The sequence below is a fragment of the Corapipo altera genome, unplaced genomic scaffold (assembly GCF_003945725.1).
Source record: "Corapipo altera isolate COAL_440 unplaced genomic scaffold, ASM394572v1 55, whole genome shotgun sequence".
Lineage (NCBI taxonomy): Eukaryota > Metazoa > Chordata > Aves > Passeriformes > Pipridae > Corapipo > Corapipo altera.
The window spans coordinates 14,321,535-14,345,536 of NW_020884882.1; the positions used below are offsets into that span (position 1 = coordinate 14,321,535).

Below are 24,002 nucleotides of genomic sequence, written 5' to 3' on the forward strand. Positions count from 1 at the left end.
CTGTGTGTGTGTCTGTGTGTGTGTGTGTGTGTGTGTAAAAAATGTACCTTTTCTCTGTTGTTGAATTGCTTGTGTGTTTTCCTTTGACAAGTGCACCGACTGCTGTAGCTCCCAAGGAGGCCAAGCAGTGCATCTCTCATTGAGGACACTCCTTTGGCTTACAGTTCAAATAAATGAAGTTTCAAGCAAGCTCTGTAATTTGCTAGTTTTCTTTTAAACACAAGATTTTGTGTGTGTGTGCTGGGTCTGGTTGTGATGGAGTTTAGAAGTGATGTTACAGCCTATGTGTACAGGGTATGACAGCATGGAACAGAGATAAATGTTCCTCTTTTACAGTTTTACTGTAGTGAGAGAGCGTGATATTGGATATAGAGACAAATACATTTAACTTTCCCCAGAGTGCTCGTGTGTCATGCTGCAGCTCCAGTTGTGTTACGGTGAGCGTAGATCAGAACCTGGTCCCAAAGGAAATGATTTTACTCTTTACTGTTTCTCCATTTCATTTAGCAGCATTTCCCTTCCCTCCTTGTATTTTTTTGGCACTGTGCTGTGACACCTCTGTGTGACAGAAGCTTCCAGGTTGTCTGTTCAGCCAAACCAGTTGCCTGCCTGGTGCTGACATTGTCTGATCTGGGTGGTGTGTGTTACACCCTCCACCATCACACTGTCCGGTGACCCAAGGTTTTTCCCTTGCAAACGTGGCTCCAGTCAGTGTTGCTGTGGGGAGAAGACAGTTTTTCCAAGCTGGGAATAAAATACAACTAACTGAAAAAAACCGTGAGACTGTAATATGAGGATAAATCTTGACACTTTGTCAACTGTCAGAGCCAACTGTCAGGGAATGTTTTTCTCCTCTCCTTCTCATCAGGTACAGTCAAATACGACAGCAGTAAAAAACTGAGCACCCCCTCCAGAGGTGGAATGGGACAGGACAGGTCCATGGATTGTCCCTCTGGAGGCTGGAAACATTCCCCCACTGCTCTTGAGGCAACTACGATGGGATCCATACAGCTGCACCTCCCACTGGCACGAGATAAGGAATTGCTCTTTGGGCTTCAAAAGAAAGAGCAACGTTTGGAAATTTTGCTTTCACTCTAGACTGGAATGAAAACCAAACTGTCAACACTTCCTTTGAAATGAAAATGGAGACAAAACACCAAAATAAGAATCAGCATTGAAGGTGAACAAAGGACTTTGTTAATGTTTTCTTTTGAGGTAAAATATTTTGTGTTGCCTTTTACATTTCTATAAAAGTACCTTGATTGCTGCTGTTACTTTGTGAAAACTACAGTATAGTCCTAAAATGTGGAACGCTGACTTGGAACTAAAATATTTTGGTATTGCTGAAATAATGATGCAGAAATGACACAGCCCTTTTCTTTAAAGACCTATTCTTGCAGAAATATCTTTCCCTAACCCTTCTGAAACAGGTTAATGCCCTGCTGTGGGGGTTAGAACTGTGCAAAGCAGGCGCCTTCTCAGGGTACACACCTTTAAAAAAACATTCCCATTCTGCTTAGTGCTTCCAAAGGGTGCTGTGGTTTGAATACAGCTTCCTCACACCTGAGGCTCCAGGTGAAAAAACAGGTCTGGTTTTAGTCCAACAGGTCTTGTAGTTTGTGCAGTGATCTGCAGGAAGCTCCTGTCCCAGGGATATACTGGAAGAAAGGTGTGAGAAAGCAGCTGGGAAAGAAAACTGCCCTGGCACTAGTTTGCAATGGGCTCTTGAATTAATAGGAGACAATCCGTGGGGACTCTGTGTCAGTGGCTGACCCAGGTAAAGCCAGGAATGTTTTATCACATCCCACTGTTCCTTGTTCCTGTGGGTACTCTCAAAATAAATACTAACTTCCACAAATACCATTTTTCTGTTTTCAGCCTCTTTTTAAGGCACTGCACATGAGCTGTTTGGATCTTTCAATACTCCCAAGTCCTCCGGAGTTTTTAAAAGCACATTAAAGATTTTTAGTCGTTTATATTAGAGGAGGGACGTAATTTGTCTTGAAGGGGCTGTGATATACTTCAAAGAAAAAACCAAAAAACTTCTGAATGGAAAGCAGAGACACAACTTTTAGGGTCATTTTATTGTACCATGCTCAAATTTCTGCAGCTGTAAATTAAAACCAAACAAAATCCCTATACTCCTTTTGTAAATCTTTTGATGTATACTGATGTACAATATTTTCTGAAGACCTAAGTGGGACTTAAAACATGATTGTTCTCATTTTCTTATTGTTCTCGCTGGATTCCGCTGCGTCTCACTTACTTGATGCTGTATTGAATGGCTACAGATTTTTTCAAAGCACAACAATCAATTTGGGTTCAAACTGGGTGGAAATACCTTACAAATTGCTGTCACACATCAGTGAATGAAAGGTTGGGTCAGGGACCTCTGGATACCTAATCTAAGCTGCATTACTGGGAGCAGAAGTATCTGCTGGTCCAACACCCCACATCATTTTAATTATTGATCCATGCCCAGGGGTTGGACAGCCTGTCACTCTCAAAGGATACGTTTTGCAGAAGCTTAAAAGAAATCTAAAATGTAAATGCGAATGGGGCTTTGTGTGAGTTTAACACAAGAAGAAACCCAAAATCTGGATTGTAAAACAGTTTCTCATTGTTCTTTAGTTAAATGTTTAAACCATCCACATCTTCCCCGAGAAGGTGATTTTTCTCATTGTTGGATCTCAGTGAATACAAGCAGGTTGGGAACTGACACAGAATGAAATCATCCTCTCTGTGTATGTTGTTATTACAAGGTGTGTCAAATACCTTACAAGGAGTAATTATCATTTGTTTCATTAATGAAGAAGCTGAGGTGTGATTGCCTCACCCCTTTGCCCGAGATCACACAACAAATGGGTGATGAAACTACCTACAAGCTTTTTGTATTCTAGGATTATATTTAAATGTTTCACCTTTGAAAATGGAAGGAAAAGATGATTTGCTGTGAATTGAAATCTTTTCCGGTTAGTTGAGAGGGCTGGGCTGGAGTCTCTGAGGGCACTTGTTCTGTTGAGCCTGGAGGAGACAGGTCAGACCTCATCGGGGTCTGCAGTGTCCTCCAGAGGGGCAGCTCCGCGACCGGGACAGGGCCCCAGGCAACGGCTGGAGCTGTGTCGGGGGAGGTTTAGATTAAATATTGGGCAAAGGTTCTTCCCCCAGAGGGTGGTCGGGGATTGAACAGGCTCCTCAGGGCAGTGGTCACAGCTCCAAGTCTGACAGAGCTCAGGGAGTGTTCGGACAACGCTCTCAGGGACAGGGTGGGATTGTTGGGGGGTGCAGGGCCAGGAGTTGGACTGGATGATCCTTGTCTGTCCCTTCCAAGTCGGGATATTCTGTGATCTTCTTGAACAATAAAAGGGACACAGGCACGTCCCTGCAGAAGCAGGGATTTGGTTGGTAAGCGTGGGGGACGCGTAGTCACCCTCAGCCTGAGAGGGGGAGGAAGGCACAAGAGCTCCCTGAGAGGCTGGCGCGGGGGAGGCTCCGCGTTCCCATCCCCTTCCCCGCGGATCTGCCTGGCTGAGGCGGCATGGGGAGAGCGATAACCCGCGGCCAAGAGGAGAAGAAGGGCAGAGCCTCCCCCAGAGCCTCCCTGGCGGTCACTCGGGCGGGCGCTGCAGCGGCGCCTTTCCCGCGCCTTTCCCGCCTCGTCCCTCACGGCCGCACGGCCACGCCCCCTCACGCGCCACCGCCTCCCCTCAGGGCGGCCCCGCCCCTCGCGCTGCCACCGCCCCTCACTCGGCCCCGCCCCGCCCATTGGCCCCGCCCCGTGTCCCCGCCCCCGGCGGGCGGCGCCGCGGGGCCGCGCACGGGCACGGCGCGGGCGCCATGTTGGAGCGTCGCTGAGCGCGGGGTCTCGCTGCGAGCGCGGCCCGGTCTGCGCGGGGCTGGGGCGGGGGAGCCGCGCGGAGCCGCGGGGGAATCGCCCGGGCGGACCATGGACGTCGAGAGGCTGCAGGAGGCGCTGAAAGGTGGCGGGCGGGGGCTGACGGCGGGTGCTGGGGAGCGGTGTCCCCGCGCTCAGGGGAGACGGGGGGTTCCTCAGACCCTGTGGGGGGAGCGCCCCGCGCTGAGGGCGGCGGGTCCCTCCCTCCCGACCCCCGCCGGGGTCCCCGCGCCGTGGGGAGGGGGCTGCTCACTGTGAGGGGTCCCACGGAGCGGGGAGAGCGCGGGGGTCGCTGTGGGGAAGGGGAGGACGGAGCCCCCGGTGCCGCTGCCCAGCGACCCTCAGGGCTGAGCGTGGGCCGTCAGTGACCCCCGGCTCCGGGCTCGGGGCTGCCCGGCCTGCCCGCCCCTTCCCCCGCGTTCCTGCCCTTTCTCCCCGCATCCCACCCCCTTCCCCTGTGTTTCTGCCCTTTCCCCCCCGCATCCAGGCCCCTTCCCCCCCTTGTCCTGGCCCCTTCCCCGCATCCTGGCCCTGCCCGGACCTGTCCCCTTTTCCCTCCCCAGCCCACCCTGTGCTGGGCTCAGCCTGAGGAAATCGGCCTCTTTCTATGCTGTAGCTGCTCAAAAGAAGTTGCAAATCAACTTCTGATACTCCGGTGCATGCAGTTTGTCCGCTGGAAAAATATTAAGTGTTTTACAGGGCTGGGAAAGCTGGTGGAGCTCTTGGGAACAGCCGGAGCGTTGTGAGAGCGCGACAGTGTTTGTGTGGGAACTGTGCTGATAGCTAAAGCAAATAGCTAACTATTGTGAATTGTTGTTCTGTCCCGTCTTCTTTTACCATTTCTTTTGTGTCCTTCTCATGCCAACAGATTTTGAGAAGAGGGGGAAGAAGGAAGTGTGTCCAATACTGGATCAGTTTCTTTGTCATGTGGCTAAGACTGGAGAGACGATGTAAGTGTGACTGTTTTTTGGGGGTCCTCAGTTGTGGCTTATAACAATTCTGCACTTTAAGTCAGTGAGATTCTACCAGGATTCTCTTTTTGCCTGTGGGTTGCTTCAGTGAGCTAAACAAGCTTTCCTTAGTACCCATAATTTTGGGCTGAATAGTTTTGTTTGCTGGTAGTTTTAACTAACGGGGGGAGGCTTCTTTTATGGGCTTTGCCCAGGGGTGTCTGTCAGGTCTTACTGATCCTGCTCAGCACAGTAAAAACCTGTTGCTTTTTCTTCGTTTTACCTGAGATCAGGTTTTTTAAATGGCAAGTTCACCCTGTTGCAGCTTCTGTTGTAAACTGTTGTAATAACTGTGTTTGCAGTATCTAATTGTATCATTTACATGAAGATACCAGTGGCTCAGAGTATTTCTCTGTGGGCTCTGTAACCGTGCTGTGATTGTGTCTGAGTGTTCTCGGTGAGGAGACCCGGGAGGTGCTTCCTGCAGAGGAGGTGTGTGGGAACTCGCCTGAATTCCCCTCGCCGTTCAGCTCGCCCGGGAGTTTCCCTTTTCCCGGACTTTGTTCCCTGCCGGCCGGAGGTGTGAGGCCGCAGGAAGGAGCCGCGCTCCTGGTCAGGGATGAGCGCTGGTGCTGGGTGACTTCCTCGGGGCTCACTATTTGGCAGGAAGGGGAAAGGCTTCCCCGGCTGCGTTGCTGTAGCTGTGCTCACTTTCTGGCTCCCGGGCTGTCTCCTTGTTTTTGAGGCCTAGTGCCAGACTACGGCTCCAGCAGGAGGGATGTGCTTTTACGAGTGTTTTGTGAGCAAGCAGTGACCACAGGGGCTTTGTTTGGGTTTCTAGAGTCCCTTCGACTTGTGAGAGGTTTGCAGGTTTGGATGTTTTTCTTTTTTTTTTTTTTTTTTGGTAGCTTGCAAGCACTGCTTGGATTAATGGTTTAGAAAGAAAAACAAGTTCTGAAATGTACTTTGCTCTTTGAATAGAAGGCTCAGGCTCAGCAGACATACACAGCTGTAATGCTTAATATTTTGGTGTAGAGCCTATTATACAGAAAAAACACACCACAGTAAGCCCATACTAAAATATGTTTAAAATATCCTGTTCTGAGATATTTCTTCAGGTTGTTTTTATTGTTTCTGCCACTATTACATATATTCCAAAGTTATTTTAAAAATTTTTTTGGGGGGTAAGTTCTTGGGGAAAATTATTACTTATCTGAAATTTGGAGAATGATTTTTATTTTCACTTAGGAAATCTACATTTATTTTTTTATTATTTTTTATTTTTACAAACTTAAACCTGAACTGGAATCCGTCATCTGAAACTATACAGACCCTGCCCTCTGTGTTTCCAGGTTTCCCTGGGGCTTTTTTTTTTGAGGTCTTGAGCTCTTTTCAGCATTCTTGAGCCTTTCAGATGAATTAAATTGTTTTTTAAAAAATGTTAGATATGAACATCAGAGGTATCTAATGTAATCTGGAGACAGACATGGAAATATTGTTCTGTAATGTTAAATTTGCTTCCTGTTGCCTACCAAAGTCTGTATTTCTTCATCAGACATGCTTGTGTTTTCACTGCTGTTTTATGTATAGAAATATCAAGAAAAAATGAGTAAAAACTGAAATCTCGTGGGAATCATTCATGTAAAGATTGGTAATGTGCATTTTAAGAACTTAACATAATTTTAAGCTGGTACAGTCTGACCATTGTAAAAGTGTTCTTGAATATACAAACCTCCCAAATATAAATTTAAAATGAGCCAGATATTCTTTATTTCCTCTTATGCAAAAGTAACTTTGTTTAATAGAAATCTAAACCAATAATAAGTAGATACCTTGGCATGAGAAGTTAAAATAATAGTTTACAGTGACATTTATTAGGATTTTTACAGAGTATAGCTTTAAAAAAAAAAGAGGAGGATTAATTCAGAGTTAATTGCACCAATGGTTTGCAGACTTGATTATTGAAAAGCAATGGATCTTAGTCACAGCCTGTTCCTAAAGTAACAACCAAAGAGTACCATGGAAGTGAGGGCTGAGGCAAATCAGGATAAGTGAAATGTGAAGTATTTTTGCTTTGAGTTATTATTTATAGGACAGTTTTATAGTGTTCATGGGGGTTCTGCCAGCTTTTTAACTTCATGATGAATACTGATTTTTAGAGGATATACTGCAATCTACATCCTGTGTTAAATGTTCTCACCCTCTGCACCTCTTCTGGACACAGTTGCAGCAGCCCTTGTCAACAATTAGTGAACTTAGTTTGAAGAGATGCTAATAAAGCCAATTAAAATGACTCTTAAGGTTCTCCTCAAAGCGTGGTGGTGACACATGGAGCTTGTTCAACAGATGGGGAGCCCGGGCTCACACAAGGTCCTGTGGTACCTCCCTGCCCCCACTTGCTCCAGAGTGCTTATTCATCTCAGGGAGTTGGGAACAGGTAGGTGCAGGTTTAGGTGAGGCTCTGATCTTCCTGGGGTTCTCTTGGCAGCAGCCTGGGCTGGCACAGCCTGTTACTGTTTCACTCCATCTGCTTCAGCTGTTTCTGGGGCTGCCTGGGAACCTGGGGCAGGAAATGGCTCCCGGTTGGGACTCCCTTTGACAGGGTTCAGTTCATGGATCCCGCCTGTTCTGTCCCTGGTAACTGGGATGTCAGGCTCCAGAGCAGCTGAAGAGGTGGTGAAGGGGAGGAACAAAGGATGAGAGATATTAAAGCCACTGCAGTCCTGATAAGGCTCCTAGAATGTGTCTTTATTGTCATTAAAGGTCTTCTCATTTCCAAGGAAGGAGTGGAATAAAAACACTGCTAATTTTGGTTGTATTATCAGTGTGAGCTTAGTTGTGTTACCAGTGCTGGGCAGTAAAATCCTGATGGTACAGTCATGTGCACTAACTTCATCTTTTTGAAGCTGGAGCTTTCCTCCTGTGCAAAGTTAACCATTCACTTCATTGCTTGGGAGATTATGGCCTACATTTACAGAAGCCAGTCTAAACTTCCTATATTGGAGGTGACAGAAGCAAAAGTCTGATTGCTTGGCTGCTTCAAAATATTTTTCTTTCTCAATAGTTGCTATGGGAAGACTTAGCCTTAGGTGAAGTATAAAGTTTATGGTTCAACCTTTTCTAAACTTGTCTTGAGTATTAGGACTTGGTTTTTTTTTTTTTTTTTCAGAGGAGTGACACACTCCTTAATTGACCTGACTTTTTATTGAGATACTACCATGGAATTTCCTTAGTGAGATCAAGTATAGTCAGAGAGGATTGTTATAACCTCCTTGTCTCTAGTCTGTAACAGATCAGTGTGACTTGCAAAACTGAGGAAAGTGAAGAGAGAGGAAATTTGTTAGTCTTAGTACTTTATCTGAAAGACCTTTAAAAACAGGATATGTTTTTGTGCTTTGCATAAGAAAGCCACTTATCTACTTTTTTCTGAAGCAGAAATGGTTTTAAGAGATAGGATGGAAGTCACAGCACAGCAATGCTGGAAGTGAAATGCAGCAGTGAAGTTTTTTTGTTTCTGAAGAACTCTTAAAAATAGATGTGAAATTGATTTATCAATTGTGATCTTGTCCTGTATTTAAAATATATTTTCTCTTACCTCTTAGGAAAGTTTCTTGGTTTTAGAATCACTCTGCCCCTTCAATAGCAAAAATGTTTTTAAACTATTTATTTAGGTACTTCACCAAGAAAATCCAATTTGTTGGACTGGAAAGGAAAATTAGGATTTTCTAAAGTGGAAAATAAAACTTAGAAAACAAAAGCAATCAAAAATGTTATGTCTGTTTTCTCTGCATTTCCCCCACTCCTGCCCTGGGGCAGGGAACCTATAAAGTGCAGTTTTCATGACTTACTGTAGTGGAAAATATAATACAGATGCTTACTGACAGTGAAGGAATCCAGAAATAAGTGGTGAAGTACCAAAATCTGAAGAAATACAGTATATAGGCAGAAGTGATTAACTGTAAAATACTTTTAGGCTAAAGCTGAGATCTTGGCCTGGGCAAGATGTGATGCAGTTACACCAGTTCTTGCCTTGAATACAACATAAACAACCATTAAAATGCATCCTGGTTTTATTTCTTCATGTAGTGAAATTCTTTCCTCAGAGTTCCACTGGAAGATCTGAAATGTTAATTTGAACCTCATCTGAGCCTGAAGACAGAAGGAGGTTGTCTTTTTGCTTGTTTCCTTGAGGAACAACTGAAGTGTTTTTCTGCAAAGTTTCTTGAGTCAAGTTTAATACATGTGATTGCAGAGCAAATAGGGACATGGATCCTGTCATCACAGAATGGTTGGAAGGGGCTTCTGGAGGTGATGCAGGCAGAGCCTGTGCTCAGGGGGAGCTAGTTCCAAAGCTGGTTCAGATTGCTTAGGGCTTTGTGCAGCATTTCTGCAAATCTCCCGTGATGGCAATTCCACAGCCTCAGTTTGGCTCCCTGTTTCACTGCTCAGCCACGTGCACTGGGAAGAACATTTCCTTTGGTGCCTCTTACCCCTCTCTTGTGCACCTCAGAAAGGAATCTTTCATCCTCCCTGTGTGCACCGAGCCCTTCAGTGGTGAAAGGAGTTGGATTCCCCCTCCATGATCTGCTTTCCAGAAGCAGACACTTCCCGCTGGAGTTGTGTGCTGCAGCTCCCTAACCAGCTCAGTGACCTTCTGCTCCCCTGCCTGCCTGCTCCCTTTGGGGTTGTGTGAGCCCAAATCAGACACATTCCTGCAGGTGTTGACTCGGGAGTGCTGCCAGAGGGGTCTGTTCCCTTGGATGTGGTCACAGCATGGTCTGACAGGTGCTCAGCTTCCCCTCTGCCCCGGCGCTGGCTCTGGGCACCATCATTTGGAACTGGCTGCAGTGGGACTTGGAGGAGCTCTGCAGTGTGGGGCTGATGCTGCCCTGAGCCTGCAGGTGCCCAGCTCTGCCGTGGCACACTGGGCTGTGTGTCCTGCTCACGCTGAATTCACAGTGTCTGCTCATCTTCCCTCCCCGTCGGTCAGTCAGGTGGATCAGGGACAATTTGCCTTTGGTAAATTACATAACTGTAAATGTAAGTTACATAACTGTAGTTCTACCAAAGATAATGGCAAAAAACCACTTTTAACCCTTTTCTGATTCATGTACTTTGTGTAGCAGTGAACTCTTGTCTTACCACATTTTTAATGCTTTTTGGATCAGTTTAACTTTTATATTAGGTTGTTGCAGGAGTGAAATAGTTTGTCAGCTGTAGGAGAGATCTGAGTGAAGATACAAGTAGCCATGAAGTTGTACAAGAATAAGTTTGCATTCTCAGCTTAAGTGTTTTAACCATGTACTCTGAACTCTTGTGTAAATATCCTTTCTCATGTTACAGATGTATAGATGTTTTAGCTGTATATCCTTCAGCATGTTTCACATGCTTAAATTTGTCTACTTTCTTCTCTAAATTATATTCTCTGATTTTATTTCACTGGCAATTTTCTTGCTCAACATGTGTATGCTAGTATTTTTTCTGATTTGGAGACAAATAGTTACATGGAGATCTTAGCACCTGTTTGGAGAATATAATTCCTTATTATTTTTTTCAACAATGAAATAAAACAATTCTCAAGTTTCTGCCATAATAAGCAGGATAATATTTTTCTGGAAGAAGTGTGTGTGCCTTTTTTAGTATAAAAGTATTCATTACCATGTTCTTAGTGAAGCAAGAGATATGAGTAAACTTCCTTGTGTTGTTTCCCACTATTATTCCTCACTAACTCCGTTCCACTGAGTGTCTGGAATGATTCCCCACTAATTCCCATTCCACTGACACTGTGTTCTGTCTCATAATCCACTGATGCCTGCAAAGGAGAGGAATCTGGGCTAAAAAGCCAGTGATGTATCTTTGTCAAAGCTGGTTTAACTTCCTTGCTCCTTTACCTAAATTATAACCCCAAATCTGTGTATGTATCAAACGTGTAGCAGTAGCACTTCAGAGGAACCAGTTGTGATTCTGATGAAATCACTTGCTCCTTTGGGAAACACACTGTTGTAGTGTTTTATTTTAAGTGCTGCCACTTCGTATCTGTTGGGAGTGGGGTTTATGGTGTAAAGGTCAGACTTTAACTGCCATTATAAAATGTGTGTGATGAACTGATCCTAATAAACTTTAGTCTCTCTGTACAATACACATGTAAGGAAAGACAAAAGGCAAACTGATGGCAGCAGTAACTTCTCAGGGTAATTGGGCTGTGTCACCCACAAATGTGGCTGTTTGTGCATTCAGACTTCAGTCTGTAAGTACATCTCCCTTCCCTGTTGCTGCACACAGCTGTTTGTGTAAGCACACTGCCTGGTACTATTTTTTCAGCCAGTTCATGTCACTGTGCACAGAAAACCACCCCACTGTTCATGCTGTAGCAGTTAATACAGTTAAACAAGTTTCTGGTGATCAGTTTTAGAAATAAAACTGCTTGAAGACAATTAATTACAAGATCTCCAAGATGGCTACAGCTGGTGAGGCTTGGTTTGGGAGTGGTGAGGGAGTGTGATGATGCACAAACACCTCATGCCTGTGTCTGAGGTCACTGAGGTAGGGTACACCTCCTCAACCCAAGCTTAGTGTGTGTCTGTTTGTAGAAGCCAGTTTGGGTGGCTTTTGTTTCTGGTTTTGGAATGAATTAGTAACAGAATTGCGATTTACCTGATCCCAGTGGTGCTGCTGGGAGACCTGAGTGAGGGCTGTGGGTTTTGCAGGACAGTGCCTGGCAGGTGTAGGGATACAATGCCAGTAGAGATCCAGGAGTAACTGCACAGGGTGCACTTTCCTAATCTGGTTTCCCAGCTTTATTGCTTGATGCAGTGAAGATCTGACTGTATTATCTCAGTGTGGTCTGCTGCTCCTCTGAGGTAACCAGGTCATTTAACAGTGATGGTTACACTTACCAGAGGAGTTACAGCACTTCTGGTGTGTATTTGATTATTCTGCACAAACTGGGGATACCTCGAGCAACACTGGTGTCCTGTGTTAGTAGATACGTGGGATTCAGTTTGCTTATGGAAGAGCTGATGTATTCATATATGCAGTTATTCAAACACTAATTTTATAGTGGTAATTTTTCTATGGGTAGCCTCTTATAGAGAGAGTAATTTTAACTTGGTGCAAGTTCAGGAAGACTCTTAAATGTGCTTCATTTATTTCATAATACTTTTAAAAAATGTTGACTCCTGGACTTCTGTTATACAGGTTTATTGAGGAAAGTGTCATCTCTTTAGTATTCCTGTATTCTATCTGCATCAGCTCCAAAATACTATGGAATGATATCACACCTTTGCCTGATGGGTTATTTTTCTGTGCAATCTCAGTTGAATCAGATCACTCTGAACTGTGGTGTGGAATTCCTGCAGGATTTCCACTGCACACTGGACAGCATCACTCTTGAAACTTGGTGAACTGTTGTGTCAAATTCGATCTGAAACGGGAATAAATAAAAGCTAAGAACAATCCCCAGAACTGTTAGAGTAGAAGTCAGTACAGCTGTCTAAAGTTCAACAAAATGTTCAGTCCTGTTAAAGGCAGATCTGAACTCTCAGTGGTTTTGGGGAGGTATTTTGGCACAGACAGTGCCCTGCTATTGATGATCTGTGGTGAGTCTGCTGAAATGCAGCTGCAGTTGCTTCTGGTAGAGCAGAGTGCTACAAATGTTCTTAGGGCTTTTGTGGTTGTGACTTGGGAGAGAAGTCAGATACCTTCCTCCCCCGTGGGCTTTTTGTGCCAGCCACTTAAGTGAGATTGTTTGCAATTCTAAGGTTAATGTGAATGGCCTTGAATTGAAGTTTAAAGATTCAAAATGGAATTTCAAGAATATGGTTACTGAAATCATGGCACTCTGAAATTTCTACAGAAATGAGGCAGATGTGGGCTGGGAAAACAGTTGCTATACTCAAAGTGATTACAATTCTGATTCCAGTTCTGAGCAATTGTGTTTTACAATTCAGTTACACAGGAAATAATGTTTAGAAAATTGTCAATCGCATTAAAAATTGCACAAAACTCAAGAAAATCTGGTACAAAGCGTGTTGACAATTTTTTTTTACAAAGATAAATGTAATAATTACACAGAATATTGCTAAAATATTATCTGGACTAGAGAAATAAACTTTGGGGTAAAGTCTCCTGTAAAATATGTGTCAGCAGGAAGGTACTAAGTCTGCATATATTGTGGCATAAGTTTAGTGTGCTTACCTGAGCCAGTGATTTTCCTGCATAATAGAAAAAAAGAGGTAACTAAATTGTAAAGAAGTTTAGTTGGTACTGCTCAAGACTTGGGTGATATTTATTTGATAGTTTGTGTTTGTAAGACTTGGAGACCTTTGTAGTTGCTCTGCACTTTATAGGAAAGTCAATATCTGGGGTGACCATTCTACTTTTAATAAGACTTGAGATTTATAAGAAACTTTGAGTATTTACATAAGTGAAATTATATGGAGAATAAAAAATCAGTAAGGGAAAAATTTAGATATTGGTACACTGCAGAAGCATATAAGTGGAATAGTTCAGTAAATAACCAGTTTATTCTTACCAGCTAAAGGTGACTAAGTAAATTTTCAAATGGAAGAGGGAAAGTGAATGAAAACACCATCTACTTTTACTTTTGGCTTTCAGTTTCTTTGTGTACATTGTTTTCTGCTCTGTGAAAGCTAATTCTTGAATGAAGAATGTTGCAATCTTGTACTTTTTTGTTCTGTGGTCAGTTTTTGCCTTGAAAATAAAAGAAAATGAAAGGTACTCGAGTTTGGCTTTAGACAACTATATTAAGAAATGTACTTTCTAGAAAATTTTGGAGTGAAAACCTTTTCTGTTGTGTGGGACAGCTGCGTTCTGTTGGAGTCAGCTGAATATTTATCAGCAGAGATCAGAATTAGTCCCTTGATGATTACAGATAGTGCTTTAACGTGTTCTTCAGCTGTGTGTTTCCATAACTGAGTCCTAATCTTTGTTGTTCCTGGCAGTAACTGTAGTAATTTGCAAGCAGTAGAGAGATGAACACTCACTGCTGAAGTAGATGAAGTTCTAATGTCTGACAGTTTCTGTGGCTCCTCGAGGAGAGCAAAGACTTAATTTAGGCTGACAACAATCAGTGAGTGAAAATGGAAAAACGCCTTCTGTGCTTGTGGGAAATACCAGTTTTTCCTCTTTGGAGCCCTTCAATATATTTTTAATTAAAGTGAAAGGTAACATGAGGTCAAATGGTACTGAAGATAAAACGTGAGAGTGTTTTAATTTTCCATGAGTTATCAGGTGAAGGGGAACCAGACACTCCCCCAGGAAGAGTGTTTGCCAGCCTTTTCCTAACAGGAGCACCCTGTTTACAGCGAGGCACAGTGCTCAGTAAATTCACCCTGCTGTAGCATCTCAAGTTTTAAAATTGATTGCTCATTCAGAAACACCCATAAAGGTTCTAGCACTTGCTTATGGCTTTAATGTCTGCTTGCCAGAAGCATGTGAGAAACCAGCCTGCATTGGTGCACTGGGGATTTTACTGTGTAAATCTGTTGTCATTGTTTGGAATTTCCCATATTAATCTGCACCGTGTGGATGGTGAAAATAGCAACAGTGTGCAAAATCACGAGGCTGAAATGAATTGCATCAAAATAGTATAAAAAACCCCACAGGATGTAGAAAAATAAGTTTAAAATTTAGAGAATATTTGAAGCAAGAGTGGAATTAAGTAAGGAATGTTCTTCTACCTTGTACCTGCTTAAAGGAATGGCTCTGCTCCCTACCAGTCACATCACACAGCATATTCTGCCTTATCTGCAGCATTAATTTTGTGGTTAGATTAGTGATCTACTTCACCACCCTGTGTGTGGGATCACAGGAATGTGTGGGAGCAGCAGAGCTGGCTTGCCCCTTTTGGTGCAGACCAAGGACAAGGTTAGGTTAGGACGTGATGTGGCAGCACCTCCTGCTCCTCCCTGGGATGGGATCCCTGTGGAACCTCAGCCCAGCTCAACTCCTCATTAGTGAGAGTTCAGTGCTTTGCATCCCAGAAATTTTCAGAGGTATTTTCTGAAAAAATTGAAAGCCATTTCGCTACCCTTAAACACTACTGGTTAAGAAGCAATCTTTGTTTATATCATAAATAATGAAATAGTAATTCCTGAACAAAACCTAAAATATCAAATGGCAACAGGTTTGGGGTTTCTTATCTGTTGGTGTGGGAACTCTGGGAATTGTGTTTTACAGGCAGCCCCTTAACAAGATTTTTAGCTTGTGCACCCCTTCTGTGTAGCTGTGTATTCCAGGTATCCTTGGTTGTACCCCGTGTGTAGATCTGCAGTCAGGCTGTGCTAGAGAAGGGAAGGTTTGATCCAGAACAATGGCATTAAAAAGGTGGAGGGAGTAGACTTTGCCTTCCAGCCCAAAGAACAGAGATATCCGAGGGAAGAGATGAGTGTCTTCTGTCTCCTTTCTCCCCCAGAACTGCAATCCATGTGCAGCTTTAACCACCCTGGCTGCTGGAGAGGATCCCTTGGATGTGTGTTCCGTGTGCTGTGCCGCTGCCAGGGAGTCAGGAGCGGGACAGACCGTCCTGGGCAGGCTCCCCTTCTGGGCAGGCCCCCCTTCTGGGCAGGCCCCCCTTCTGGGCAGGCTCCCCTTCTGGGCAGGCTCCCCTTCTGGGCAGGCCCCCCTTCTGGGCAGGCCCCCCTTCTGGGCAGGCTCCCCTTCTGGGCAGGCTCCCCTTCTGGGCAGGCTCCCCTTCTGGGCAGGCCCCCCTTCTGGGCAGGCTCCCCTTCTGGGCAGGCTCCCCTTCTCTCCCTGCTGCTGCTCTTTCACAGCCTGGGGGAAGGGAACCACGCTGGGGCCTCTCCTGCCTGGGATAAGCCCTGTGCTCCCTGGTGGCAGAGATGGGCCTTTGATCTGGGAAGTGGCATATTCGGTGTAGTCCACAGTGTTCCTGTTTGGATACATCTTGCATTAAGGCTGTGGAAGAGCATGCTGCAAAGTTTGCTGCCTTGCCAGGGGTTTGAATTGGATGTGTGATTGCTGAGTGCTCTTCATTTTCTCTGCCTTTTCACTTTCCAAATTATTCTGGAGATCCCATTGATAGACCAGAATAGAAAAGGAATTAACTTGTTTTGGATGAAACTTTAATTTTGCTTTTGACAGCCTAGGGAAATTACTGTGTCTTGGAGTATATCTTCATCTTCTGTGAGCTCTAGAACAAGGCAGGAAAGAGAAGAAACAGTTATTAAAGTTGGCAAGTTATTTCACTTTAAAACACCTGTTTCCTCCTAGCAGGTCTCTGTGGGAGTGTAATCTAAGTGAACAGTAATTGGGGGGGCAAAGGTAATAGAGTGACTCATATCTCTTGTTACATGTTACTTAAATCCCTCAGGGATTGTCCTCTGGTTCTTTCCTTCTGTATTCTGAGGGCATTGCCTTAAAATCAGTTCAGCTGAACATGAATTTTTTGCATCCTAAATATACTAATTTATATATATTTTTTTTTATTTTCTGCTGTCAGAGAGCCAATAGCAGAAGAGTAGAGAGGGAAGTACTCCCTTGTACTAAGTTCTGATACTTTTTATGGCCTGTTCAATGAACAGAATCAATAGTAGATCTACTTGTTTTCATTTTATGTTCTGTGTGGTGTGTAGCATGTCTCCAAAACAGATGGCATCCTCTTAAAAATTTAAATCAAGTAATTTTGTAATGAACTTAAACACCATGAAATCTGAAGACAGACATTCCACCAGGACTCCTGGGACTCTTCATGTTTTAAGTACATAGTTGGGTCTGTAGAAGCTTAACATCTCTTCAATATAATGTTTTTCTTAATTAAACCTGTAATCTGTGAAGCAATTCCAGAAAGATTTATGAAATAATTGCAGTACTTTCATTTCAGGAGGTAGCCTTGTTTCAGGCACTCTGAATTCTTCCTCCTGTTCATCAGTTAATTTTAGGTGTTGTCCTGCTTTGCTTCCATGGGTCTTACTGGAGTTTGCACCTTGAAATCTGTAGAGTTTGTCTGAGGTGTGTAAGCCATGTGTGCTATCTTAGGGCTATGCCTGATGTTTTATTGCAGTTGCTAAAAAGGGAGATGGATAACTCAGTCTGGTTGTTTCCTGCACTTGGGGAGACTTGCAGTCCACCCTCCCCTTCATGTCCAAGCCCTGTGGTGGTGTTGGGAGCAGTGTTGGAACAAAGCCTTCCAGTGGAGCACTAAATGCAGGAGAGCCCTGTGTTGCTAGTCCAGCATGGATAGTTTTCCCTTAAAAATAGCAGGGATTTTCATGTTCATCAGGTCTTGCCCAAACAACTTTGTTAGGTGTTTCAGGCTTTTTGCTCTCCTTGTTGAAATCTGATCTCCCAAAGTGAAGATACCAAAGTGGCAAAAGAATCAAATATAAAAACTTGTCCAATGGTCAGAATAAAATATCAGTTCTCTCTGATATACAAAACGAGTGCAGATATTGGCAGAGGCTTCTCCTCCTCCCCAGTAACCACTGAGTGAGAAAGCTGCTCCCTCAGTTCCATCAGAACAAACATTTTGAATAAGCAGGAGATAAGGGACTGGGAGAATGTCTTTTGCACTCTGGGAGTGATATGATGAGATTATTTCCATGTGAAATGCAATTTTGTTTCGATATGCATGTTTGGAAGGATGAATTCTATGCAAATTGTGTTAGTACAGACACAGTCATTCCTTGCAGGCAACTTTGTGCTGGTAATTCTTTTAAATCAAAGCATTGCATCAGATTGCTTTACCTGCTTTCTAAGGTGACCCTTGTCCCTTGTTGAAGATGCCATTCATCAAATAGAATTGGTGGATTTCTAAACTTGGTTGGCACACTTTGATTCATCTGCAGATGGATTAGTTTCAGCAGAAAATCGTGTAGTTCATGTACAGATGTGAAATAGTTTGCTTTTATTAGAGAACAGAATTATGTAGGATCGTGTTCTTCTGTGTTTCTGCCTTGGCAGTGTTAGGTTGTGCCCCTTGTCTAAATTAGTATCTCTTTTTGTTGTTGTTTTTTATTATTCTTCCCTGTGCAGTGGAGATATTTTTGCTGCCTCATCAACTTTCAGTGACTCAGTGATATTGTAGAATTGTTCTAACTGTAGAATTCCCTTACACTCCTTTGTGGTTTTGTCACAGGGCTTCACTTTGTCTTCACCCAGTAATTCTGACCCCATCCTGGGGCTTTGTGTAGTTGTGTGGGGAACTTCTTAAAAAACAATTATTTATTTGCGATTTTTTTTTCACAGCCTGTCATTTCATTTAATCTCTGCTTGCTCATTTCATGTCTTCCCCACCCTTTTTTAGCCTTTTGTCATGCTGCCTCTCTAATTACATGTAAATCTTCTCAGAACTTGCTTAAGTTTCTCACACAATTGGCTGTTTGGTCAGGTGCTGTCTGCTTTCCTGTTTGATTTCTGTAGAACACAACTGAGTTTCTCTGTTCTATTCTTAATTTTTACTCAAATTGCAAGGTCAGGGTCTGCACAGGGGTACGATATTATGGTGTAAAACATCTTTTCATACTTCAAAGCACATTATTAGCAGGTGTTAAATCTAGGGCATGGTAGTATTGTTTCTGAAGGTATTTTTACAGATCACACAGTGCTCTCAGGAACTTTTTTCTTCAAGTGGCTGTAAAAGCTCTCCAAGTTGCTGGTACAAATTCCCAAGCTGCTGTAGTGGACAGGAAGAGCATGGTTTGGAAGAAAAGGCTGATTATGTACAATGCTGAGTGGGAAGAGCAAGTATTTATAAACAAGCTTGCTCAGAAGAAAGCACAAACAGTATTTTCTCCATGGCGTTTCTTCAGTTTGTTTCTTTTACAGAACTTAAAATGTTTCAGTTATTTTCCAGTGTATAAAACTTAATGAGTTTATTCATAAAGCTGTGTAGAAGAGTTTGGCTCTTGATTTAACTAAAGAAGGTATTGACCAAACTTTTATTAGTTTTGGGGTCTCACATTTTGTAACAAAGCAGCCAAAATAGAGATTTTTCATCTTAATGCTGAAGTTGTTCTCGGGGAGCTTGTGATACATATGGAAGTTTTTTCTTTTCCTGAAAACAGATATTTGACACTTGTTTGTCTCTTTTGTTGTCTGGCTTCCCAAGCAACCAGTCCTTCACTGTATGGGGATAACTTAAAATTTGTACAAGTGTAGATATAGATTGCTAACTAGGAAGATATACTGGTTTTAATCTTAATTTTTTTCTGTATTGGCCAACAGTTCTACCCATGTTTTATGAACTAGTTGGTTTTTTTTTCTATGGATGAGATAGAAGTGAGTTTGTAGAGTTCCACTGATCCAACTTTACATGGCATTTTCATGGACTGGTGAAACAGGGAAGGTGACTTTGATCTTGTGACACTCACTTTTGATCACTTCCACGAAGTAAATGGGAACTGAGAGAAATCTTACTGTCCCTGCAGAAACTTGGTCAGAAGTGGGTTTATTATTTTAACAACACTGAGGGCAGGGGAAGCACGAGACAGTCTGTGGCTTGGAAGCAGTTTGCAGTTGGGACTGCAGTTACATCTGAGGTTGCACTGTGACTGTCCCCCTTGCCTTTGGCCACTTCAGCTTTCACACAGCTGCCAGTGCAGCCACAGCAGCAGGAATTCACCAGTGCTGAAAAAGCTGCTTGAGAAACACAGCAAGGCTGTGCTGAGCCCCTGCTGCTGTGGTTACACTGCTTCTAGCAACAGCTTTGCTGAGTTGATTTAAGCTGCTGTTGCTATATCTGGATTAGGCGTAGTCAGGCTTGTGACTGCAGGCTGAGTTTGTCCTTAAACTCTGCTGCCTCTGTTTGTAGCCTGTCCTGTGTCACCTGGTCAGCAGACAATTAGGAAATGTTTTGGAATACAGGGCAAAAGATGCTTTTTATGTCAGTAGTTCAGTGTGTTGCAGATACGAGTTCTCAGCCTTATTATAATAGAAGAAATACTAATTAAAAATACTTGAGTTTAAAATCTCAGTGATAGTTTCTAGGCTTCTGTGTAGGGGCAAAATGTTGTGTTCTTTGTTTTCTGTAGCTTCAGCATTGTAAAGGAGCTGTGGGTGCTGCTTTTGGGCAGTAGATGGACATTTTTAACTCTGTTGTTGATTTATTTCAGCAACACAACACTGATGGGTTAAGTCTATGAAAAGATAAGTGTTACTATTTAGCAAGAAATAAGTAACAATGAAAACAAAGAACAGCTCAGTTTTTGAAGTGTGGAAATATATCTAAATGGGGTTGTCAAAGAATGTTTAGAATGATAGTGGAATCCCTTTTCATGAGGCAAATAAAGCTCTTGGGATGCTCTGTGGGGAGTAATCCCACTCTGTCATGGGGTTATTTACTGTGGGTTGTGATGTGTTTGTGTATTAAATCTGTGATTTGTTACAAACACTTTGGTTTCATGGTAAGAGCACTGCAGAGTTGGGCAGCTTTTTTAATTTGGCATTTGTGGTAGTAATGCCCAATACTGTATATTGGACCATTACAGCATTCAGCTTTGGGTGTAGAGGGCTGATTGGAGGCATAATCCAGTAAGAGTCAGTGGTGCTGTTTAACCTATCCAGGCTATTCCCTTTTGGGACCTTGGTATTTATTTATTTATTCATTATTATTATTATTCACTAAGTCCTTCAGTCCCCTCTGTTGTGAGGTGCTTAATGGCCCCCCATGAAGGAGAACAGAGGTTTGCTTTCCTCTTCATATTTCTCCCATTCTCACAAATTTATCATTCCTAATAAAAGATGGGGGCTTTGTGTTTGGGTCTCTGTAGATAAACCTGAGCTGTGTTTCCCCCCTTTTCATCTCATAATTGCTACTCTGAGACAAAGGAGAAAATTAGGGCAAAGATCACATGGCACTGCTCTTCTGGTGAAAGGAGGTTGATATGACTTCTTTGGCCTGTGGTTTGAGATTTGGTTGTGCTGGTGCTGGAGAAACAAATGTCACCATTTGCTTGGGTCATTCACAGCACAGATGGTGGTATCAGCCCCACAGGAGGTCAGGTGTTTTGTAGGGTTGAAAATGGTTAGGCTACCAGAGGCAGCCTGTTGTAGAAATAAAGCCTTTGGCAAAATAGTTTTATATCTAGTTTAATATTTCTTTGAGCAGGAGCTGAAGGGCTGTCCAGGGGCTCACATTTTATGCCTGTTTGATTTGAGTCTGTTCCTACCAGATTGTGTGTGTTACAGATCAATGTCAAAGACCATTTTCTCTCTTTCTTTATTGTTGGCTTGTTATTCCCTGTTACTGCTTTTTCTCTACTAGCATCTCCATCCTGTGAAAGCTCCTGCATCAACAATAATAGAATAAGATCGATAGTGAACTAAATCAGTTGTTTTCAAGTTGCTCCCTGTGCTGCTCAGACATGAACAAGCCAGAGGAGGCCCCAGAGGGTTCCTGTGGCTGTTGTGTGAGGCAGTGGGTGTAGAAGGAAGCACTTGTCTGTTGCAGGGAGACACCTTTTCTTGAAAATTTCAACTTATAAAATTCTGTAAATGATAAAACTTGAAGCTGTAAGGCAGAAGGTAATTTGGAAACATCTTAATAGATTACTGACTGTCGTGGGAATGTTTATCAGGAGTCAAAGTTGTTTTGCTGAGCGCTGTGATACAAAATATATTTGCTTTTTTGAGAAGAAGAGGTACTGATAAATGCTTCTAAGGTGCACAGAGTTACAAAAGGCTTTTAGTAATGTTCTGTAAGGGAAGGAGCTAATGCTGTGTACAGTTACTGTATGGACTTCTTGTTTTGGTGTGGTGGGCTTCTTCTTTTATTTTTCTTTTTTTCCTCGGCCGTTTGTGAGCTCAGTGAAACCTTGAGGCAGTCTGTAGGTTCACTTCACACTCTGTAGAACACATGCAGTGTCACATCAGGTTTGCAGTGTCAGTGGATATTGGTTCTTCAAGGAAATGGTTTACTCTGCTGCTAATGACTTGTGTTACATTGTTGTACTGTAATTGTTTAAATAGTTATCGTGCTTTAAATTCAGGAAGGAAAATAATAGTGCATTAGTTGCCTTGTTTATCTTAGAACTGGCATACCAGAGTGAATGTTGTTATGCAAGCATAAACTTACACTGTTTTTCTTTGGGTTTAGGACTGACTTGCTTAATGTCTTAATGTCTTAATTCTTGTGCTTTTTGCAGGGTTCAGTGGTCTCAGTTTAAAGGCTATTTTATTTTCAAACTGGAGAAAGTCATGGATGATTTCAGAACCTCAGCTCCTGAACCAAGAGGGCCTCCCAATCCAAATGTGGAATATATTCCCTTCGAAGAGATGAAAGAAAGAATCCTGAAAATTGTCACTGGATTTAATGGGTATGTATCCTTTGTTTTCTAAAATCAGGATAACAAACTTTTTTCCCAGTTTTTAACATAGTAGTTTATATTGTCTGTGTGTGATTGTTCATTTTGCTTCCTGAAATAGCTGAGCAGAAGCAAATATGCACTTTGGATACATTACAGTAGTTCCAGAACCTTATTATTTTGTCTTTGAAAATGATGACATCCTGTGACATCATTCACTTGGGTTTTTTCAATGTGCAGTTAGTTTTTAAACAACGCAGTTCAAAGAAGCATCATATTACTGTGTGCATTTAAGAGATTAAATAGATAGTAATGTCAGATTTCTTTCAATATATTTTGAAATACCTCATGGAAAGAAGTCTTCTGGTGTTGAGTTCTCAATTGTTCTGTGGAGGTTCAGTGGCTTTTGAAGAACTCCTGCTCTGATAAACCAGGAGGCAAAAGTGTACCTGGGTTGCAATTGTAAAATTACTGCAGATTCAGATTTATAGCTGGGGTGGTATTTACTGATGAGGGACTTGGGGTGTTTATCTGTGCTGACAGTGTCCTAGATTAAAGTGTATCTGTGCCCTTTGCTGCTTTCATTATTTTGGAAGTTTTTGTTTCCTTTCAAATAAAACTCCTGATTTTTTTTTTGTCTTATTTGGTGTGTCTTTTTTAATACCTTGCACAGTATTTTTGTTGTTTCTAAACTGGATTAAATACTTGCCATAAGCTGAGTCATCCTGTTTGTGAGGCTTGGTGCTTGTTAAGAAAAATGCTGGAAGTCTTTCTCAGCATGTTAATAAATGGGGATGTTCCTAATCTTGCCTCCCTGTTACACTGAAATTTCAGCTTTGGAGGTGCTACTAACACATCCTTAGTATTGTATTTTGACTCTGTGTTGATAATTTACACTGTCATTTCCATACTACTTCATTTATTTGCAGTTTAAGTGTCTCACAAGTCAGATCTCCTCTTCCCCCTGCAGTTGCTCTCGTGTAGGAGACTTCTAAGAATGTGAAATTCAGCTTGTTCTCAGCCACCCAATATTTATACCGGGCTACTTCACTGCAGGAATTTAAAAACAAACCTATCCTTTATGCTCAAGTCTGCCTCTCTCCCGCCTCCCCCAGCTTTTTGTTAATGCTCCGTTGGCCACAGAATGGGTAATGTTCTCCCAGGGACAGCTAATGAATGGGCTGCTGTTATCTGCTGTTGTTCCCAAGTGTACCGAGCAAACCTCTGGATGGCCGAGTCTGGAGCTTTCCCTGTGCCTGGGCTGTTTTCATCCCAGGCTGGAGCTCTCAGGGAGCTCAACTTCCTCCTGCCTTGCAGAGAAGCTCCCAGGCTCTGAGGCAGCAAACTGCACCCATTAAATACCTTAAAGAAAGTAAAGATGTTTCAGATCTCAGGTTGTGGACTGGTTCATTCAGCAAACCCTGTGACCCCCACAGAGGGTGTGATTGGGAAATCTGAATCGGTTACTTACCAAAAAGTAACAGCAGCAGGGTCTGGGTGGTGTCCTCAGGTATATTCAGCATCTCTAAATTTAGAGTTGTGGATGTCACTTCAGGGTACCAGAGCAGAGAAGGAGGCTCCTCGATGTGACCTTATTATTGGGATGTTTTTATTAGTGTTTGTTTAAAAGAGTGAGGGAAAGAGTTCATTAAAACAAGCAAGTTTTTGAACAACTTCTCTGTTTAGAGTTGAAGAAGTAACAAATAAGGAATGACCACTGTTTCAGGGTCTTTGTAGCTGAAGTGTCTTTCAAAGAAAGCACAGACTGGCTTTTTAACCTGTCTGTATCTTACTTGGCATGTTGTCAGAGGCTTTCAGAGCCAGATTCTCATGCTGTTATTTACAACTGCTTTGGAGTAGGGACTTCTCAAGACT

General features: G+C 42.9%; 1 protein-coding gene across 1 annotated transcript in view; it reads left to right on the forward strand.

Annotated features, from left to right (window-relative positions):
• The first annotated feature begins 3,853 nt into the window (after positions 1-3,853).
• The window catches only part of PPP4R2 (protein phosphatase 4 regulatory subunit 2), a 28,498-nt gene continuing 8,349 nt past the window's right edge, over positions 3,854-24,002 (forward strand). Inside the window, exons 1-3 of the mRNA XM_027640336.1 lie at positions 3,854-3,980; positions 4,764-4,845; positions 21,969-22,139. Coding sequence (XP_027496137.1) covers positions 3,947-3,980; positions 4,764-4,845; positions 21,969-22,139 — 287 coding nt within the window. The 5' untranslated portion in view covers positions 3,854-3,946. The remainder of the gene's footprint in view (positions 3,981-4,763; positions 4,846-21,968; positions 22,140-24,002) is intronic.